Source organism: Cherax quadricarinatus, chromosome 71 (genome assembly GCF_038502225.1).
Source record: "Cherax quadricarinatus isolate ZL_2023a chromosome 71, ASM3850222v1, whole genome shotgun sequence".
Classification (NCBI taxonomy): domain Eukaryota; kingdom Metazoa; phylum Arthropoda; class Malacostraca; order Decapoda; family Parastacidae; genus Cherax; species Cherax quadricarinatus.
In genome coordinates, this window is record NC_091362.1 from 8,268,707 (window position 1) to 8,290,308 (window position 21,602).

At 38.9% G+C, this 21,602-nt stretch overlaps 1 protein-coding gene across 1 annotated transcript in view; it reads right to left on the reverse strand.

The window, feature by feature from the left end:
- LOC128700401 (vesicle-associated membrane protein-associated protein B/C) overlaps nucleotides 1-21,602 on the reverse strand; it is a 132,118-nt gene that overhangs the window by 66,905 nt on the left and 43,611 nt on the right. The window contains exon 4 of the mRNA XM_053793607.2: nucleotides 6,986-7,138. Within this exon, the coding sequence (XP_053649582.1) occupies nucleotides 6,986-7,138 (153 nt within the window). The remainder of the gene's footprint in view (nucleotides 1-6,985; nucleotides 7,139-21,602) is intronic.

Consider the following 21,602-nt stretch of genomic DNA (forward strand, 5'->3'; position numbering starts at 1 on the left):
AATGCCTAGAATTTCTACTATATCATTCACAGAATTCAGCACTTCTGTGCAACAGAAAGTATCCTTTACATAGACTCCTACACCTCCCTGTGACCTATTGATTCTATCACATCTATACATTTTGTAGTTTTCTATATCTCTCCATCCAAAACATCCCTTGTATGTGTTTCTGTAAATGCTCCGAACATGGCATTCGCTTCTGTCAGGAGCCCACTGACATAACTGTCATTTTTATTTTATTTCAAACCCTGTATATTTGCAAATATGAAGCAGGGATTACCAAGTGGGATGTTTTGTCTCGCTTTGTGTTTCATTAGTACCACTGGTGGTGTACTACCTGGTATGTCCCCTGGTGTACACTCCCCTGGTTTCTCCAGTACTGGCTTCACGGCTGTTTGCTTATTCGGCCTTGAGCCCACCTGTCCTCTCTGTACCATTCCCCCTGTTTGTCTCTCCCTTTGTTTTGATCTTATCTCTTTTTGTCTAAAAAAGAAAGCTGTTTAATTTCCCTTTCTCTGCTAACTCTGTAGTGCTGCATTCCTTTTACATAATGGTCTGGGCAGCTCAGGTCATAACAGTCTCTGAACTGCATTGAAGCTTTACACATTACTGGATGGAAGTACCTGCACTCTTTGTTGAAATGCCACTTTCCCTTCCTCAACATGTTCGCACATTTTCTGGTGTGTTTATTCCAACAATCTCTGCCATATAGGCACATACCTTTAGCATAGTAACTGCAAATGTTCTGACTACCTATATTTATTGATTCTGTGTTGTTCATAAGTTCTGCCACCTGATCCGAGTTCCCTTGTTCACTTTCTTCTAGGCTAATTTCTTCCCTTTGCTCGTTTTCGTTTGTTCCTGTTCTAGTTTTCTCATCCTCCCTTCCTCTTTCCGCTATGTTATGTATCAGTTTCCTTTTCCGACTTGCTCTGTATGACGTTTTCTACTCTTGCTCTTACTTTCACTCCTTGGTTTTCACCTCTATTTGCATTTTCCTCCTTTTCTTGTTCATTTTCCCCTGTTTTCCACTCTTTGTATAACTCTGACAAGCTCCTTAGAAACTTCCTTATGCTTTCTAGGTTTTCACTTTTCAGTACCTCTCTTATGCTTAACCAGCTGTCCCTTTCACTAGGGCAAAATCCAGAAACGACTTTCATGTTTTTGGTCATTTGTCATGGTTGCATGAACAAATAGATTTGACAGTTAAGATGGAGGAAATATTTTGAGGAACTGCTAAATGTTGATGAAGATAGGGAAGCTGTGATTTTGTCATTGGGCAGGAAAGTATAACATCTTACTGTTGGAGTGAGGAAGAGCCAGTTGTGAGTGTGAGGGAAGCGTACGAGGCAGTAGGTAGAATGAAAGAGGGGGTAAAGAAGCTGGGATTGATTGAATAAAGACAAATGTTTAAAGAGAGTAAAAATTATAAGAGAATAAGCCTGTAGAGTATACCTGGTCAAGTGTATGATAGGGTTATTATTGAAAGAATTAAGAGTAAGATGGAGAGCAGGATTGCAGATGAACAAGGAGGTTTCAGAAAGGATAAGGGGTGTGTAGACCAAGAGTATACAGTGAAACATAGGTGAACAGTATTTAGATAAGGGTAGAGAGATTTTTGTTGCATTCATGGATCTGGAAAAAGTGTATTTTTGGGTAGACAGGGGTGGGCAATGTGGCAGATGATGCAAATGAATGGAATAGAAGGTAGGTTACTGAAAGCAGTAAAGAGTTTTTATGAGGATAGAGAGACTCATGTTAGAATAAGTACAAGGGAGGGAGGGAGGGAGATTATTTCCCAGTATAATTATTCCTTAGACAGGGATGTGTGATGTCACCCTGATTATTCAATATACAGCCTCCTCCTCATTTAGTGATGTACTCGTTTATCGACGACTCGACTTACGACGGGCTCTTCGACTAGTATGCATACCTAAATAATGTATATTAGAGTGTTAGAATGTGCAGCAGAACTTTGTGGATATAGGAGGGTGGGTGCAGGAAGTAAGAGGAGCAACTGATGCAATGATGAGGTAAAGGAAGTGGTAAGGGAGAAAAAGTTAGCATATGAGAGGTTTTCACAAAGCAGAAATGATACAAAGAGGATGGAGTATATGGAGAGTAAAAAGAGGTTAAGAGGGCAGTAAAGGAATGTAAAAACAGCATACAAGAGTGGGCGAGGTTTAATCAACAAATCTGCCAAGAGTACGAAACAGTTTTGGAGAGAGATTTAACAGGTTAAGACAGCAAAGGAAATGAATGGATCTGACAGTTAAAAACAGAGGAGGGTTATTAGCTGGGGAGTTGGAGGTAATAGGAAGATAGATGGAATATTTTTAAGAGCTGTTAAATGTTGAAGAAGGAAGGGAGTGATTTTATGCATTGGCCAGGGAGGTCTAACATCCTTTAGAAGTGAGGAACAGGCAGATGTGAGTGGTGGAGGTATGTGAAGCATGAAAAATGAAAAGGGATAAAGCAATTGGGACTGATGGGGTCAAGACAAATATTAAATGCAGGTGGGATAGTTTTGGAGTGATTAGTACTTTTGTTCAATAAATGTATGAAAGAGGGGATAGTACCTAGGAATTGGCAGTGTGTACACAGTTCCTTCATATAAAGGAAAGGGGGACAAAAGAGTAAAAAATTATAAGGGAATAAGCCTACTGAGTATAGTAGGTAAAGTGTATGGTAGGGTTATAATTGAAAGAATTAAGGGTAAGACAGAGAGCAGGAGTGCAAATGAACAAGGATGCTTTAAAGAGTAGGGGATGTGTAGACCAAATGTTTACATTAAAGCAGACAGTGAACAATATTAAGAAAGTTTTCGCTGCTGTCACAGATTCAGAAAAAGCACACGATAGGTTGGATAGAGGAGCAATGTGGCAGATGTTGCAAGTGTATGGAATAGGTAGGTTACTGAATGCTATAGAGAGTTATTTTGAGGACAGTGAGGCTCAGGTTAGGGTATGTAGGAGAGAGGGAGATTATTTTCCAGTAAAGTAGGCCTTAGACAGGGATGAGTGATGTCACCATGGTTATTTAATATTTATAGATGGGGCTATAGAAGAAGTGTTGGGGAGAGGTGTGGAATTAAAATATGCAGAATCTAATACAAATGGGAGTTTTCACAGTGGTGTTTTTTTTTTTTTTTTTTTTTTTTTTGATGACACTTTGCTCTTGGGAGATTCTGAAGAGAAGTTGCAAATGATGGTGGACAAACTTGGGAGGGTATGTACAGAAAGGAAATTAAGCAAATATAGAAAATAGCAATGCAATGAGGGTAACAAAAAATTTAGGTAATGAAAGACTGAATATCAGATTGGAAGGAGTAGTATGGAGGAAGTAAATGTGTTCAGATATTTGGTAATGAACTTGCCAGCAGATGGGTCTTTGAAAGACAGGTGAAACAGAACTGATAAAGTAAAAAATAATGGGCAATGCACTGAGGCATCTGTGGAAACAAAAAAACATTTTCCATGGAGGCAAAAAAACAGAAATGTATGAGAGAATAGTGGCAGCAATACTCTTACATGGGTGTGAAGCATGGGTTATGAATGTTGCAACCAGGAGGAGGTTGGAGGCAGTGGAGATGTCATGTCTGATGGCAATGTATGGTGTAAATATTATGCAGAGAATTCATAGTTTGAAGATTAGGAGGTGGTACAGAATTAGTAAAGTATTACCCAGAAAGTTGAAGAGAGGTTGTTGAGGTGGTCTGGACATTTTGAGAGTACTGAGCAAAATAGGATGACTTGGAGGGAAGGTAGAGTAGGAGCTACCCTAGGAAAGAATAGAGGGGGTAGAGGTTTTGTATGCAAGGGACTTGACATCCAGTAGGCATATGTGAACATGTTAGATAGGAGTGGAGGTCAATGATTTTGGGACCTGAGCTGTTGGAGAATGAGCAAGGTAACATTTTGTGAAGGGATTCAGGGTAATTGGTTAGCTGGACTTGAGTTTTGGAGGTGTGAAGTACAGGGCCTGCATTCTAAAAGAGGGGTGGGTATATATGCAGTCTGGAGGAACACCTGAACTGTAGTATTTACTCGCCTCTGGCAAGACAGTGATAGAGTGAATGGTGAGTTTCTTTTCCAGGTCACCCTGCCTCGGTCCAAGACAGCCAGTTAAAAAGTTATTTCCCAACAAAGAAGGGTGACCTGAAAGAGGAAACACACTATCATTCATTCATTACCTGTCTAGCCAGAAGTGCACAGATATCACAATTCAAATGACCCCCTAAATTGCAGCATCCCACCCCTCCTTCAGGGTGCATACATTATACTTCCCACCTCTGCAACTCAAGTGTGGCTAACCAATTATGTTCATGAATTATGAATTCAACCACTCTACTCTTTTTTTTTTTTTAACACTGGCCATCTCCCACTGGGACTGGGTGATCAAAAAATAAAACACTTTCACCATCATTCACACTATCACTGTCTTGCCAGAGGCAGGTAGATACAGTAGACCGTCATTTAACATGATAGTTACGTTCCTGAAAATGCTGTGGTAGGTAAAACCATGTTAGATGAACTAAAGGACTTGTAGGAAAAATAGGGTTACATTCCTGGGAGCCCCAAAAAAGCCAAACAACTTTTTTAGGCCTCCACATCTTACAAAAACAAAAGTGAATATGTAACTGTAGTTCATTGTTGTGATGTACTGTTGTTGTCTTTACTGGTTAAGACTACAAATGTAACAAAAATAATAGTATTTCTTACCTTAAATTGTGGGTGCTGGTGTTTGAGGATGATTGTGAAGAGTGGAGAGCTACGCTCTGGCTCTACTGGGCTGAGGTGGATGGTAGAGTTTCTGGTACTGAAGGCGATGGTTGTACTGGAGTGTCTAAGTCATCCAGTCAAGTCATTCAATCATTCAGTCAAGTGATTCAGTCAAGTGATTCAGTCAAGTCATTCAATCATTCAGTCAAGTCATTCAGTCAGTCACACAAACTCATGTTTACCTCTTTTTCTGTGTACAAATTAACATTTCATTACCATTATCTCTTGTCTAATATCTTTGTTTTCTTCGTTAATTCTAAGACTTAAATGTTTATACCTTTTCTTGCCACTTTCAGCAATACTGCTATGCCTACTAGGTGTCATGATTGCTTGGCAGATACAAGATATAGCAATTAAAAGATCAAAACACAATTCACACACACAGCTAGCTTGTAGCAGAGAAGAGGAACTAACTGGACGTTTTTTTTTTTTTAACAAGTCGGCTGTCTACCACCGACGCAGGGTGACCCAAAAAAGAAAGAAATTCCCCAAAAAGAAAATACTTTCATCATCATTCAACACTTTCACCTCACTCACACAATCACTGTTTTTGCAGAGGTGCTCAGAACACAACAGCTTAGAAGCATATACCTATAAAGATACACAAACATATCCCTCCAAACTGCTAATATCCTGAATCCCTCCTTTAGAGTGCAGGCATTGTACTTCCCATTTCCAGGACTCGAATCCGGCTATATAAAAATAACCGGTTTCCCTGAATCCCTTCACTAAATATTATCCTGCTCACACTCCAACAGATCGTCAGGTCCCAAATACCATTCGTCTCCATTCACTCCTATCTAACACGCTCACACACGCTTGCTGGAAGTCCAAGCCCCTCGCCCACAAAACCTCCTTTACCCCCTCCCTCCAACCTTTTCAAGGACGACCCTTGCCCCGCCTTCCTTCCCCTACAGATTTATACGCTCTCCATGTCATTCTACTTTGATCCATTCTCTCTAAATGACCAAACCACCTCAACAACCCCTCTTCAGCCCTCTGACTAATACTTTTATTAACTCCACACCACCTAATTTTCACACTCCGAATTTACTGCATAATATTTACACCACACATTGCCCTTAGGCAGAACATCTCCACTGCCTCCAACCGTCTCCTCGCTGCTGCATTTACCACCCAAGCTTCACACCCATATAAGAGTGTTGGTACTACTATACTTTCATACATTCCCTTCTTTGCCTCCATAGACAACGTTTTTTGTCTCCACACATACCTCAACGCACCACTCGCCTTTTTTCCCTCATCAACCGGTGGCCTGGTGGCTAAAGCTCCCACTTCACACACAGAGGGCCCGGGTTCGATTCCCGGCGGGTGGAAACATTTCGACACGTTTCCTTACACCTGTTGTCCTGTTCACCTAGCAGCAAATAGGTACCTGGGTGTTAGTCGACTGGTGTGGGTCGCCTCCTGGAGGACAAGATTAAGGACCTCAATGGAAATAAGTTAGACAGTCCTCGATGACGCACTGACTTTCTTGGGTTATCCTGGGTGGCTAACCCTCCGGGGTTAAAAATCCAAACGAAATCTTATCTTATCCTTCATAAATCCATCTGCCGACACATCAACACCCAAGTATCTGAAAACATTCACCTCTTCCATACTACTCCTCCCCAATTTGATATCCAATTTTTCTTTATCTAAATCATTTGAAGTATAAATGCTGGGATGGTGGGGTGGTGTTAGGGGATGGTGGGAGGTCTCCCCGGCTGATCCACAACAAGGCAGCCACTTGAGGAAAAGTGAATTTTTGTTTCCTTCCCGCAAACTGAACCATGTTAAATTAATTTTAGGATGTGTTACATAAAATTGTGCCACAATTCTTCAATCATGCTATACCCGAATCGTGCCAAATAAACTCTTGGTAAATGATGGCCTACTGTAGTTCAAATGTCCCTCAAACAACAAATATCCCAAATCCTACCTTTAGAGTACAGGCACTGTACTTCCCACCTCCAGGACTCAAGTCCGGCTAAACCGTTTCCCCGAATCCCTTCACAAAATATTACTTTGCTCACACTCCAAATGATCATCATATTCCTAAAAAAACATTTGTCTCCACTCGCTTCTAACATGCTCACACATGCCTCTTATATTCCTTGAAATCCTGCTTATAAATTTACGTGAAAGGCTTGAATTCATAGCCCCAACAAAACTCTCAACCTGTAACAATTTGTCAGTCTTACCTTAGGTAATGGCTTGGCTATTTCCACATGTGGCTGTGGTGCTGGAGAAGCATCAATGTTGTTTTGCGGTGCCTGTGAAGCAGCATCCATTGGCAACTCAAATACACACCGCAACTTTGAGTCCATCAAGTGACTCAGATCAGCTTCTTTAAACTGAAATTGAAATAAATTGATCTCAATTACAAAATTACTTCACAAATTATGTATCTAAAACATTTTATATATAATAAGATAATGTACACCTATTCATGTACTTACAGCTGTTAGAATTTTCTAAACAATTATAATTTTGTTAATTACCAGTGGCAGAAGCAACAGCAACTGCTGTGTGCCTCTAAACTGATCTATATACATTGAATGCAAAGATGACGACTGGCATATTTGCTATACAAGATCTTACTGAACTGTAAGACTGCCAGCAAAAGACTCACTAATACCCAGGAGGCTTTACAAGTCATGAAACAGTATACAGTAGTACTAAATATGGTCAAATTCATTAGATAACTAAGATGGGAAACAGCCACTGTGTTAATAAAGAATAAAAAAAAACTAAGGATGACAGGAAACTTGAAAACTTTGGATGATACTGATTAGATGATCAATAATTATGTACAACTAACATTACTAGTAGTGTTTGGAAAGTATGTGCATTGGTTGGATAAAGATTCATTAGTGGTTATCTATTAGTGGTTCTCGGGAGTATCATTTTTCACTGCCTGGTCTCAGACCAGGCCTCCTAGGCTGTAAAGGAAATATCACAGGACTCAGAACTATCAGGAAGCCTGTTCATAAGAGAAAGCAAATATCAGAAATCCCACCAGAATGAAAAAAAAAAAAAAAAAAAAAAAAAAAAAGTGTTTATTCTGTGCTCATTTGACAGATAGTATGTACCTCCCAGCACAGTTACTGTCTACCAGACTACTAAACATGGAGTGGTTGCTACTTCCCTAATTCAAGTATCAGTGAATGATGTGTGAATCTTGTTGTGTCTTCAGTTGCTACAGAGGCAACCTTTGATGCATTAGTCAAACAAGTGCACCCAAGCTGAATGCTTTCTCTTACCTTTGCTATTTATTACTTTCAACATCCTAGGTTTATACTAATTAAGTCAATGATTTGCACAATTTACAATAAGTATAATCATTCGATTTCTCATGTTGAGAGAGCCAACAGTTATTTAATTTGGAACCCCTAGTCTTCAAAATAACTAGGTATTTTTGGTTTTAGAGAACATGAACTTCACCGTCCTGCCAAGCGAGTGTAAAACGAAAGCCTGTAATTGTTTTACACGATGGTAGGATTGCTGGTGTCTTTTGTTTGTCTCAAACATGCAAGATTTCAGGTATGTCTTGCTACTTCTACTTACACTTAGGTCATGCTACACATACATGTACAAGCATGTATATACACACCCCTCTGGGTTTTCTTCTATTTTCTTTCTAGTTCTTGTTCTTGTTTATTTCATCTTATCTCCATGGGGAAGTGGACTAGAATTCTTCCTCTGTAAGCCATGCGTGTTGTAAGAGGCAACTAAAATGCCGGGAGCAAGGGGCTAGCAACCCCTTCTCCTGTATATATTACTAAATGTAAAAGGAGAAACTTTCATTTTTCCTTTTGGGCCACCCCGCCTCGGTGGGATACGGCCGGTGTGGTGAAAGAAAGAACTTCATTTTCAATGTTCTGCTGTTAACTCCTTGACTGTCGCAACCCCAAATCCTGAGGTGTCTCCTGGTGTTGCAAAATTTCTGGAAAAAAAAAAAAAAAAAAAAAAGAATTGGTGGAAAACTGACAGAATTACGCTCTCGCAAAGTTAGCGACCTCAGCGATATTTACGAATCGGCAATTTCGCCCACTTTGAGCCCTATTTTCGGCTAATTCCATTGTTCCAGTCCACCAAACTCATAGCTATTTCTTTAGAACTCCATTTTTTCTATTGATTGAATACAAGAAGCTGCCCATTTACCGATTTTCAACTACCTAATAACGTCGTCAGAAATTTGCAATTTGGCCAATTTCACGAAAATTACAAAAATATGGCAATTTCAAAACAGGGTCCAGAATGAACAATGCAGACATTCCTGACTCCAAAATAACATTTTCTTTGTTCATCAGTCATGTCTCCAGGCCCCTCTGATATTACTCTTGCTTTCTATTTTGAATTTGTATTCAAACAAAAAATAGAAGATTTACTGTCATGCAGATTATTACAATATTGTAATAATTGAATAAATAATATCAACCCATTCATGACTGCATATCAGAATGGCTAGTTGGACATTTATTGGAAAATGACATAATTTGTTTACTTTTGAACATCGGCAAAAATCAAACATTTCCCCTATTGTGAGCTCCATTTCAAGCTTCTTTTCATAGTAAAACCAATCAAAATCACCTCTTATTTCTATAACATGTTTTCCATTCTATCAAATGAGACCAAGAAAATGAGAATTCAACCATAAATACTATACGAAAATAGACCATAAAGTCGGCATTTTAATGGTCAGTTTTTTTTCTCATTATGCACTGCGTGCTGCAGGATTTTCTTTGTATGGTGCACACTGACCACACAGACCCATTCTCTCGCATGTGGGCCTACCAGCTTTCTCCTGCTCGATTTGAAGCCGCTAGAATTTATGATTAGTATATACAACTTCAAACACGTTGGCTCATAAGACGTATATATATGACCGAAACAGTCGAAGGGTTAATACTACTGCATTTGAATTTAAGAATGAAATTAAAATTGTGATTTTTTTTTACTGCTACTAATACAAACATTTTGAACAAACAGAGATTACACTGTTTATAGTCTGCAAAAAAAAAAAATTGTTTAACTGAAATGTAAATAAAAAATTTACCACCAATCATGTATCAAACAAAATTAAAAACGTTAAGAAAAGAAAATATCAAAAGACCAGGTATTGATGTTCTGCATTTTTTTAATTCTCTGATAAAGCTAGAAAACAAAAATTTTATACACCCCTGTCCATTTTTTTTTCTGAGACCATATAACCCAGGATATTACCTCAAACCTAAATAATGCTGGAGCATTTTTGCCACCGTTGCCAATACATCATCATATTTTGCCAACTTAAGCACTATAAAATCACAAGTTTTCATCTTATTTTTGTTCCTTTCCATTTTGTTATACTTGGAAAACATACTTTCAATATGTAAAACATTTTTTTTTTTCACCTGCAGGAAATTTAATTTCTGGGCATGCCTAGGCTAAAGAACTAAAACTAGCCCATCAACAAACAGCAATTCAATTTGTTACCTCGCTATCTTTACCCCAGACACTCCAAAATGTCCCTACCATGCCTTCTATAACATTACCATTAACCCTTAACCCGTAAACGGTCCAAGCAGATCTACGTTCACACGTGTAGTGCTACAAAAGTAGATCTACGTTTTTTTTACACATTTTCAAATGTAAAAAAACAAAAGGATCTACTTTTTTTTTTACATACTTTCAAATGTTGAAAAAACGTACATATACGTTTGGACCGTTTACGGGTTAAACTGTGGCATACCTTCAAATAAAAATTTCTGAGTGGGGGAGGATTTTTAAAACTAAAAATTTCTTATAGAATGAAAGTGTATTTTTCTGAATCTAATAAAACTACAATGAGTGGTATTTAATAAAAACTTACTATTTTACAGCGTGCTGAAGTTGAATAAATAATCATTCATTGGCAGGAGCGACTTAAATGTGTCAGTAATATTTGCATTTTACTATTTATTCACCCAATGTATGATTATTTAGTTTTTTGTTTTTTAACTGTTTTTAATGTTTAACACTATGTACACTAGTTTCTTTTAATATTAGATGTAACTGAAGTTGTTTTACCACATCAAATATGGGCAAATGTCTAGCCCGACATTCCTCCACTTGGAATCTATGGTATATACTATACTGTATAATACATTATTCTATTTTTTTTTTTACCAGTTTGGTTCTTATAGTGTTATGTACAAGGAATACTTGTAATATTACAATTATTGTAGAGAGTATTACTTCTCAGAATATGGAAATAAGTAACACTGGCCTTACTGGGTTTTCCTGGGTTAAATATACTAAGTGTATTTTAAGGCTGAATTCCATTGTATCATGATAAATTTGGAATGAATAAGTCATCAAACTGTTTGCCGGTAGGGAATCTGGTGGAACAGTACATCTGATGCAGTCATCACTTGTGTAGTTAACCATGATACACTGTATAAACCCTCCTGGCCTTTCATTTTTTTTCAAATGTATGAACAGATTGAAGAAGACCCAAGAGTTGTACTAATGTCAAAAATACTGGCAGTTGGCAAATCTGAAGGTACAAAAAATTGGACATACTAGTACATTATGTCGGACACAGACAGCACTTGAGTACTAGTACTGTGCAATCATTTTCTCACTTGGAGGCTCGTAGATCATTGGTAGCACCTTTGCTCACAATAAATGAAACTGGGTTCAATCCTAGAATGGTTGGAGGTGGACATGTTTCCTTACACCTGTTACCCCATGCTTAGTAATAAATAGGTACCCAGGTGCTTAACAACTGTCATCGGACCCATACTGGGAGATGAGGGTAATATACCTTAAAGCCAAGTTAGAAAAGATCTGAAGTACAATGACAGCTTCTAGCTTAATCTGACAATATAGACAAATTCCATTTATATTTACATAAAGATACCAAGAAACTTACTTCTGAACACACCTATTAATTCCAGGAGCATCAACATAACCTATTTCTCCCATCCCACTTTATCCTATGCAATTCTTTAATTCAAGCACTTAAACCCTTCTTTTCTTTCCACAATGGCCATCTTGCCAGAAGTGTGGGCCTATCACAATATAAATGACGCTGCTTCAATGCTGGCACTATTTCCCACCTCCAGGTCTCAAAAAAGCTGTGTTGTGACCACGTTATCGTGGTCACAACAACAAAAATCACTTGTCTCAACTTCATTCTTATTTAACATGTTCACAACCACCTGCTGGATGCTGAAGCCCCCCCTACTCGAAACATTCTTCCCATACCTCGATTGCTCAGCTCACACACTGAGGTCCGGAGGTCAATCACCGGTACTGCTGGAAACATTAGGATGTGTTACCTTAAGACATCTGCTGTCCCTGTTTACCTAGCCATAAAATAGGTAACTGGGTGATAGTTGACCAGTGCAGGTTGCATCCTGTGGACAAAATTTACCCAATTGCCCAAAATGCTCTGCATAACAAGGGGCTTTCTATATAATGTGTCACTGGTGTCAGCTAGGCCTGTATAACATGTACACGTACAGTGGAACTCCACTTTCGTACTTAATCCGTTCCAGAAGGTTGGTCTAAATCAAACGTACAAAAAACGAATTAATATTTCCCATAAGAAATAATGTAAACACAATTAATCCGTTCCAGACACCCAAAATAGTATAAACAAAAAATACATTTTTTGAAGAATAACTATAGTTTTACATACAGAAAACAGTGAGAAATAAATATAAATGATTAATTTTAATGATAAATGAACATTACATACCTTTATTGAAGACTTGTTGGTGTATTAAGGAAGGCGAGGAGGGGAGAGTCGAGTTTATTGTTTGGAAGGGGAATCCCCCTCCATAAGGACTTCAGGTTACTTCCCTGCTTTTGTTTTATACTGGCACTGAACCCGTTGCACTAAAAATCTGTCCAGAGAGCTTTGTTTCTGGCGTCTCTAAGATTTGCCTAAAACGGGACAAGGTATTGTCACTGAACATGTTGCAGATATGGCTTGTATCAGCTTTATCAGAGATATTTTTCAACAAGTTTGCAACTCATTCCACTTTGCACACATGTCCTTAATCACTGGAGAAGGCACATTCTCCTCTCTCTTCCTCCTCTGACGCAATTTCCTCAGCTGTGGTCTGTTGCTTTTCCCGATGAAGGTCTTGCAGCTCTTCAGTGGTTAGCTCTTCCCTGTGGTCGTCCACCAACTCTTCCACATCCTGGCCACTCGCATCCAACCCCATGGACTTCCCCAAAGACAATACATTCCACAACAGGCGTAATGTCGACAGGGTCAACCTCAAACCCTTCAAAATCCTTCTCTTGGACACATTCTGGCAACAATTTTCTCCAAGCAGAGTTCAAAGTCCTGGAAGTCACTTCTTGCCAAGCCTTACCTATAAGGCTTATGCAATGAAGGATACTGAAGTGATCCCTCCAGAGAGGAGTGGTGTTAGGAGGCAAGAACTTCATTGTTATAAAACTGAAGTCCCTAAACAATTGGTCTTCCAAGTCTGGAGGATGAGCAAGAGCACTGTCCAGTACCAGGTGACACTTAAGTGGCAAGTTATTTTCCAGGAGGTATTTTTTCACACTCGAGCCAAACACTTCATGGATGACATTGTTTTTCTTAAACACACTGGGATTTTCAGAGTGATACACCAGTAAAGGCTTCACTTTGAAATCCCCACTAGCATTACCACAGAACAAAAGAGTTAGCCTATCCTTCATAGGCTTGTGTCCTGGTAGTGCCTTTTCCTCCTGCGTGATATAGGTCCTCTTTGGCATTTTCTTCCAAAAGAGGCGTGTTTTGTCACAACTGAACACTGTTGGGGGACAAATCCTTCAGCCTCTACGTACTCTTTGAATTCATCAACGAATTCTTCGGCTGCAGGTTTGTCTTAACTTGCAGCCTCACCATGCCTTACAACACTGTGTATGCCACCACATATCTTGAATCTGTTGAACCAGCCTTTGCTGGCCTTAAATTCACTAACAGCAGCACTCGTTCCAGGCATTTTCTTTAGGAGATCCACATGCAACTGCCTTGCCTTTTTGCAAATGATCAACTCCACAACACTATCTCCTGCTAACTGTTTCCCGTTCATCCACACCAACAACTCCACATCTTCAATGGTTTGTGATCCCTGTTTTGTTAGCACACTTACCTCTTTTCCGGCCTTGGTGGGATACAGCTGGTCTGTTGAAAGATTTACCCCTTTTGCACCTTTAGCTTCCTTGATTTCTACTTTCTTTGCCAGGATGGAAGAGATTGTTGATTTCGACTTCCCATACATCCTGGCAAGCTCAGCTAAACGAACACCACTGTCGAATTTTTCTACAATCTCTTTCTTGAATTCTGTGTGTTTCTCACCTTCTTTACTATAGGGCACTAGGATGTTTCTTTGGGCTCATCGTGGCTTATTTAGCAGTTGCAATCAATAAACAAGCACAAAAATTGAGAAATGCTTACTCAACCAGTGACAGAGCCAGACTGATGGTGTCACGGGCGGGCGGATGGACGCATGTGATACGTACAATTTCCAGATTGAGGTACAAAACCCAGACCAAAATTTCGCTCGAAAGTGTTCTATATCTGAATTGTACAATATGCGGGCCGTACGAAAACCAGAGTTCCACTGCACTCGCAGAAATAAATACACCTACCATCTAACTTACGACCTGCTCGACGTATGTCCATTTGACTTACGACCGTGCATCTGGCAGCTGGGCTGGGCCGGCTGATGCACACCACTGTACAATATTTGACGATACTTGCGGCGGCACTGCATCATGCAGGCAGCATCAGTTTGAGTAACCCTGCCCTATCAGCAGCATCATACTGTATTAACTGTACTAACTGGACAGTAAATTTCACCATGGCCCCTAAGATGAAGTCTGAATCTTGCACTGGAGATTGTGGCAAGAAAGGCTCTTACTCTCAAACTCTTTATTTGTTTTCACTGTTGCACATAAACCTGTCTGTATCTGTCTGCCTGTATGTCTGTATCTCTGTGTGTATCTGTCTGTCTACCTGTGTGTGTCTGTCTACCTGTGTGTCTACCTGTGTGTCTGTCTGTCTACCTCTACTCGCCTAATTGTGGTTGCAGGGGTCGAGACTCAGCTCCTGGCCCCGCCTCTTCATCGACTGCTACTAGGTCCTCTCTCCCCCTGCTCCACAAGCTTTATCATACCTCGTCTTAAAACTATGTATAGTTCCTGCCTCCACTACATCGCTTGCCAGACTATTCCACTTCCTAACTACTCTATGACAAGAAATACTTCCTAACATCCCTTTGACTCATCCGAGTCTTCAGCTTCCAATTGTGACCCCTTGTTTCTGTGTCCCATCTCTGGAACATCCTGTCTCTGTCCACCTTGTCTATTCCACGCAGTATTTTGTATGTCGTTATCACGTTTCCCCTGACCCTCCTGTCCTCCAGTGTTGTCAGACCGATTTCCCTTAACCTTTCTTCATAGGACATTCCCCTTAGTTCTGGAACTAGCTTTGTTGCAAACCTTTAAGCTTTCTCTAATTTCTTGACATGTTTGACCAGATGTGGGTTCCAAACTGGTGCTGCGTACTCCAGTATGGGCCTGACATACACAGTGTATAAAGTCTTGAACGATTCCTTACTGAGGTACCGGAAGGCTGTTCTCAGGTCTGTGTGTGTGTGTGTCTACCTGTGTGTCTGTCTTTATGTCTACCTGTGTGTGTGTGTTTCTGTCTACCTGTGTGTGTCTGTACCTGTGGGTCTGTCTTTCTGTCTACCTGTGTGTGTTTTTCTGTGTGTGTACCCGTGTGTCTTTCTGTCTACCTGTGTATGTCTTTGAGTCTACCTGTGGGTCTGTCTTTCTGTCTACCCGTGTCTGTCTTTCTGTCTGCTTGTCTGTCTCAGAGCCACTCTAATATTAAGAGTGTAATTGGTCTTGAAGACGCCATATTAATAATAACACAATAATAATCACCAAGGCGCATTAAATGTGTATAAAACGTTAATATAGCATTTTGCTTAATCCGTCTATGATTTTTTCAAAATTATATAATAAACATGCTACATAACATATAAACATATAAATTAACAAATATGAGATGTTTTTCTGGTCGGCTTGACAGAGTGAACAAAAATAATTCGTGTCCAGGCTGGTAACAACAACAACGACGACGTTTGTTTACATAACTCGTGAACCTTCTACACTCATTCTCTCTCTCATTTTTTCATTTAATCTTGTTTACTCACCTCTCACTCTACATTAAGACTACAGATATTTTAAGGTAAGTAATGAGTGGACACGATTATTATATTATAGTTTAATAATAATATTAGTATTACATATGTATTATAGAGAGAAAGAGATAGAGAGAAAGAGAGAGAGAGAAAGATAGAGAAAGAGATAGAGACAGAGAGAGAAAGAGAAAGAGACAGAGAAAGAGACAGAGAGAAAGAGACAGAGAGAAAGAGACAGAGAGAGACAGAGAGAGAGAGAGAGAGACAGAGAGAGAGACAGAGAGAGAGACAGAGAGAGACACAGAGAAAAAGAGACAGAGAAAAAGAGACAGAGAAAAAGAGACAGAGAAAAAGAGACAGAAAAAGAGACAGAAAAAGAGACAGAAAAAGAGACAGAGAAAAAGAGACAGAGAAAAAGAGACAGAGAAAAAGAGACAGAGAAAAAGAGACAGAGAAAAAGAGACAGAGAAAAAGAGACAGAGAAAAAGAGACAGAGAAAAAGAGACAGAGAAAAAGAGACAGAGAGAAAGAGACAGAGAGAAAGAGACAGAGAGAAAGAGACAGAAAGAGACAGAGAGAAAGAGACAGAGAGAAAGAGACAGAGAGAAAGAGACAGAGAGAAAGAGACAGAGAGAAAGAGACAGAGAGAAAGAGACAGAAAGAGACAGAGAGAAAGAGACAGAGAGAAAGAGACAGAGAGAAAGAGACAGAGAGAGACAGAGACAGAGAGAAAGAGACAGAGAAAGAGACAGAGAGAAAGAGACAGAGAGAAAGAGACAGAGAGAAAGAGACAGAGAGAAAGAGACAGAGAGAAAGAGACAGAGAGAGACAGAGAGAGACAGAGAGAGACAGAGACAGAGAGAGAGAGACAGAGAGAGACAGAGAGACAGAGAGAGACAGAGAGAGACAGAGAGAGACAGAGAGAGACAGAGAGAGACAGAGAGAGACAGAGAGAAAGAGACAGAGAGAAAGAGACAGAGAAAGAGACAGAGAGAAAGAGACAGAGAGAAAGAGACAGAGAGAAAGAGACAGAGAGAAAGAGACAGAAAGAGACAGAGAGAAAGAGACAGAGAGAAAGAGACAGAGAGAAAGAGACAGAGAGAAAGAGACAGAGAGAAAGAGACAGAGAGAAAGAGACAGAGAGAAAGAGACAGAGAGAAAGAGACAGAGAGAAAGAGACAAAGAGAATGAGACAAAGAGAATGAGACAAAGAGACAGAGACAAAGAGACAGAGAAAGAGACAGAGAAAGAGACAGAGAAAGAGACAGAGAAAGAGACAGAGAAAGAGACAGAGAAAGAGACAGAGAAAGAGACAGAGAAAGAGACAGAGAAAGAGACAGAGAAAGAGACAGAGAAAGAGACAGAGAAAGAGACAGAGAAAGAGACAGAGAAAGAGACAGAGAAAGAGACAGAGAAAGAGACAGAGAAAGAGACAGAGAAAGAGACAGAGAAAGAGACAGAGAAAGAGACAGAGAAAGAGACAGAGAAAGAGACAGAGAAAGAGACAGAGAAAGAAAGAGAGCAATACATATTTTATGAAAAAGAGGATAAATAAATATACAAGGTATGTAGCACGTAATGAAAGTAGTTTGTTAGATTATGTATTGGTGGATAAAAGGTTGATGGGTAGGCTCCAGGATGTACATGTTTATAGAGGGGCAACTGATATATCAGATCATTATTTAGTTGTAGCTACAGTTAGAGTAAGAGGTAGATGGGAAAAGAGGAAGGTGGCAACAACAAGTAAGAGGGAGGTGAAAGTGTATAAACTAAGGGAGGAGGAAGTTCGGGCGACATATAAGCGACTATTGGCAGAAAGGTGGGCTAGTGCAAAGATGAGTAGTGTGGGGGTTGAAGAGGGTTGGAATAGTTTTAAAAATGCAGTATTAGAATGTGGGGCAGAAGTTTGTGGTTATAGGAGGGTGGGGGCAGGAGGAAAGAGGAGTGATTGGTGGAATGATGAAGTAAAGGGTGTGATAAAAGAGAAAAAGGTAGCTTACGAGAGTTTTTACAAAGCAGAAGTGTTATAAGAAGAGCAGAGTATATGGAGAGTAAAAGAAAGGTGAAGAGAGTGGTGAGAGAGTGCAAAAGAAGAGCAGATGAAAGAGTGGGAGAGGCACTGTCAAGAAATTTTAATGAAAATAAGAAAAAATTTTGGAGTTAAACAAGTTAAGAAAGCCTAGGGAAAGTATGGATTTGTCCGTTAAAAACAGAGTAGGGGAGTTAGTAGATGGGGAGAGGGAGGTATTAGGTAGATGGCGAGAATATTTTGAGGAACTTTTAAATGTTGAGGAAGAAAGGGAGGCGGTAATTTCATGCACTGGCCAGGGAGGTATACCATCTTTTAGGAGTGAAGAAGAGCAGAATGTAAGTGTGGTGGAGGTACGCGAGGCATTACGTAGAATGAAAGGGGGTAAAGCAGCTGGAACTGATGGGATCATGACAGAAATGTTAAAAGCAGGGGGGGATATAGTGTTGGAGTGGTTGGTACTTTTGTTTAATAAATGTATGAAAGAGGGGAAGGTACCTAGGGATTGGCGGAGAGCATGTATAGTCCCTTTATATAAAGGGAAAGGGGACAAAAGAGATTGTAAAAATTATAGAGGAATAAGTTTACTGAGTATACCAGGAAAAGTATACGGTAGAGTTATAATTGAAAGAATTAGAGGTAAGACAGAATGTAGAATTGTGGATGAGCAAGGAGGCTTCAGAGTGGGGAGGGGATGTGTAGATCAAGTGTTTACATCGAAGCATATATGTGAACAGTATTTAGATAAAGGTAGGGAAGTTTTTATTGCATTTATGGATTTAGAAAAGGCATATGATAGAGTGGATAGAGGAGCAATGTGGCAGATGTTGCAAGTTTATGGAATAGGTGGTAAGTTACTAAATGCTGTAAAGAGCTTTTATGAGGATAGTGAGGCTCAGGTTAGGGTGTGTAGAAGAGAGGGAGAATACTTCCCGGTAAAAGTAGGTCTTAGACAGGGATGTGTAATGTCACCATGGTTGTTTAATATATTTATAGATGGGGTTGTAAAAGAAGTAAATGCTAGGGTGTTCGGGAGAGGGGTGGGATTAAATTATGGGGAATCAAATTCAAAATGGGAATTGACAGTTACTTTTTGCTGATGATACTGTGCTTATGGGAGATTCTAAAGAAAAATTGCAAAGGTTAGTGGATGAGTTTGGGAGTGTGTGTAAAGGTAGAAAGTTGAAAGTGAACATAGAAAAGAGTAAGGTGATAAGGGTATCAAATGATTTAGATAAAGAAAAATTGGATATCAAATTGGGGAGGAGGAGTATGGAAGAAGTGAATGTTTTCAGATACTTGGGAGTTGACGTGTCGGCGGATGGATTTATGAAGGATGAGGTTAATCATAGAATTGATGAGGGAAAAAAGGTGAGTGGTGCATTGAGGTATATGTGGAGTCAAAAAACGTTATCTATGGAGGCAAAGAAGGGAATGTATGAAAGTATAGTAGTACCAACACTCTTATATGGATGTGAAGCTTGGGTGGTAAATGCAGCAGCGAGGAGACGGTTGGAGGCAGTGGAGATGTCCTGTCTAAGGGCAATGTGTGGTGTAAATATTATGCAGAAAATTCGGAGTGTGGAAATTAGGAGAAGGTGTGGAGTTAATAAAAGCATTAGTCAGAGGGCAGAAGAGGGGTTGTTGAAGTGGTTTGGTCATTTAGAGAGAATGGATCAAAGTAGAATGACATGGAAAGCATATAAATCTATAGGGGAAGGAAAGAGGGGTAGGGGTCGTCCTCGAAAGGGTTGGAAAGAGGGGGTAAAGGAGGTTTTGTGGGCGAGGGGCTTGGACTTCCAGCAAGCGTGCATGAGCGTGTTAGATAGGAGTGAATGGAGACGAATGATACTTGGGACCTGACGATCTGTTGGAGTGTGAGCAGGGTAATATTTAGTGAAGGGATTCAGGGAAACCGGTTATTTTCATATAGTCGGACTTGAGTCCTGGAAATGGGAAGTACAATGCCTGCACTTTAAAGGAGGGGTTTGGGATATTGGCAGTTTGGAGGGATATGTTTTGTATCTTTATACGTATATGCTTCTAAACTGTTGTATTCTGAGCACCTCTGCAAAAGCAGTGATAATGTGTGAGTGTGGTGAAAGTGTTGAATGATGATGAAAGTATTTTCTTTTTGGGGATTTTCTTTCTTTTTTGGGTCACCCTGCCTCGGTGGGAGACGACCAACTAGTTGAAAATATATATATAATATTTTATTTATATATATATATATATATATATATAATATATATTATATATATATACACATATATACATATATATATATATATATATATATATATATATATATATATATATATGTATATATGTATATATATATGTATATATATATATATATATATATATATATATATATATATATATATACAGTGGACCCCCGGTTAACGATATTTTTTCACTCCAGAAGTATGTTCAGGTGCCAGTGCTGACCGAATTTGTTCCCATAAGAAATATTGTGAAGTAGATTAGTCCATTTCAGACCCCCAAACATACACGTACAAACGCACTTACATAAATACACTTACATAATTGGTCACATTCGGAGGTAATCGTTATATATATATATATATATATATATATATATATATATATATATAATATATATATATATATATATATATATATATATATATATATATATATAATATATATATATAATATATATATATATATATATATATAATATAAATATATATAATATATAAATATATATAATAATAATATATATATATATATATATATATATATATATATATATATATATATATATATATATATATATAATATATATATATATATATATATATATATATATATATATATATATCCATGGGGAAGTGGAATAAGAATCTTTCCTCCGTAAGCCATGCGTGTTGTAAAAGTCAACTAAAATGCCGGGAACAATGGGCTAGTAACCCCTTTTCCTGTAAAGATTACTAAAAAGAATAAGAAGAAGAAAATTGTCAAAGTGGGAAGTCTGAATGTGCGTGGATGTTGTGCAGATAAGAAAGAGATGATTGTGGATGTTATGAATGAGAAGAAGCTGGATGTCCTGGCTTTAAGTGAAACAAAGCTGAAGGGGGTGGGAGAGTTTCAATGGAGAGGAATAAATGGGATTAGGTCAGGGGTTTCAAATAGAGTTAGAGCTAAAGAAGGAGTAGCAATAATGTTGAAGGATAAGCTATGGCAGGAAAAGAGGGACTATAAATGTATTAATTCAAGGATTATGTGGAGTAAAATAAAGATTGGATGTGAAAAGTGGGTTATAATAAGCGTGTATGCACCTGGAGAAGAGAGAAGTGTAGAGGAGAGAGAGAGATTTTGGGAAATGTTGAGTGAATGCGTGGGGAGTTTTGAATCAAGTGTGAGAGTAATGGTGGTTGGGGATTTCAATGCTAAAGTGGGTAAAAATGTTATGGAGGGAGTAGTAGGTAAATTTGGGGTGCCAGGGGTAAATGTAAATGGGGAGCCTTTAATTGAGCTATGTGTAGAAAGAAATTTGGTAATAAGTAATACATATTTTATGAAAAAGAGGATAAATAAATATACAAGGTATGATGTAGCACGTAATGAAAGTAGTTT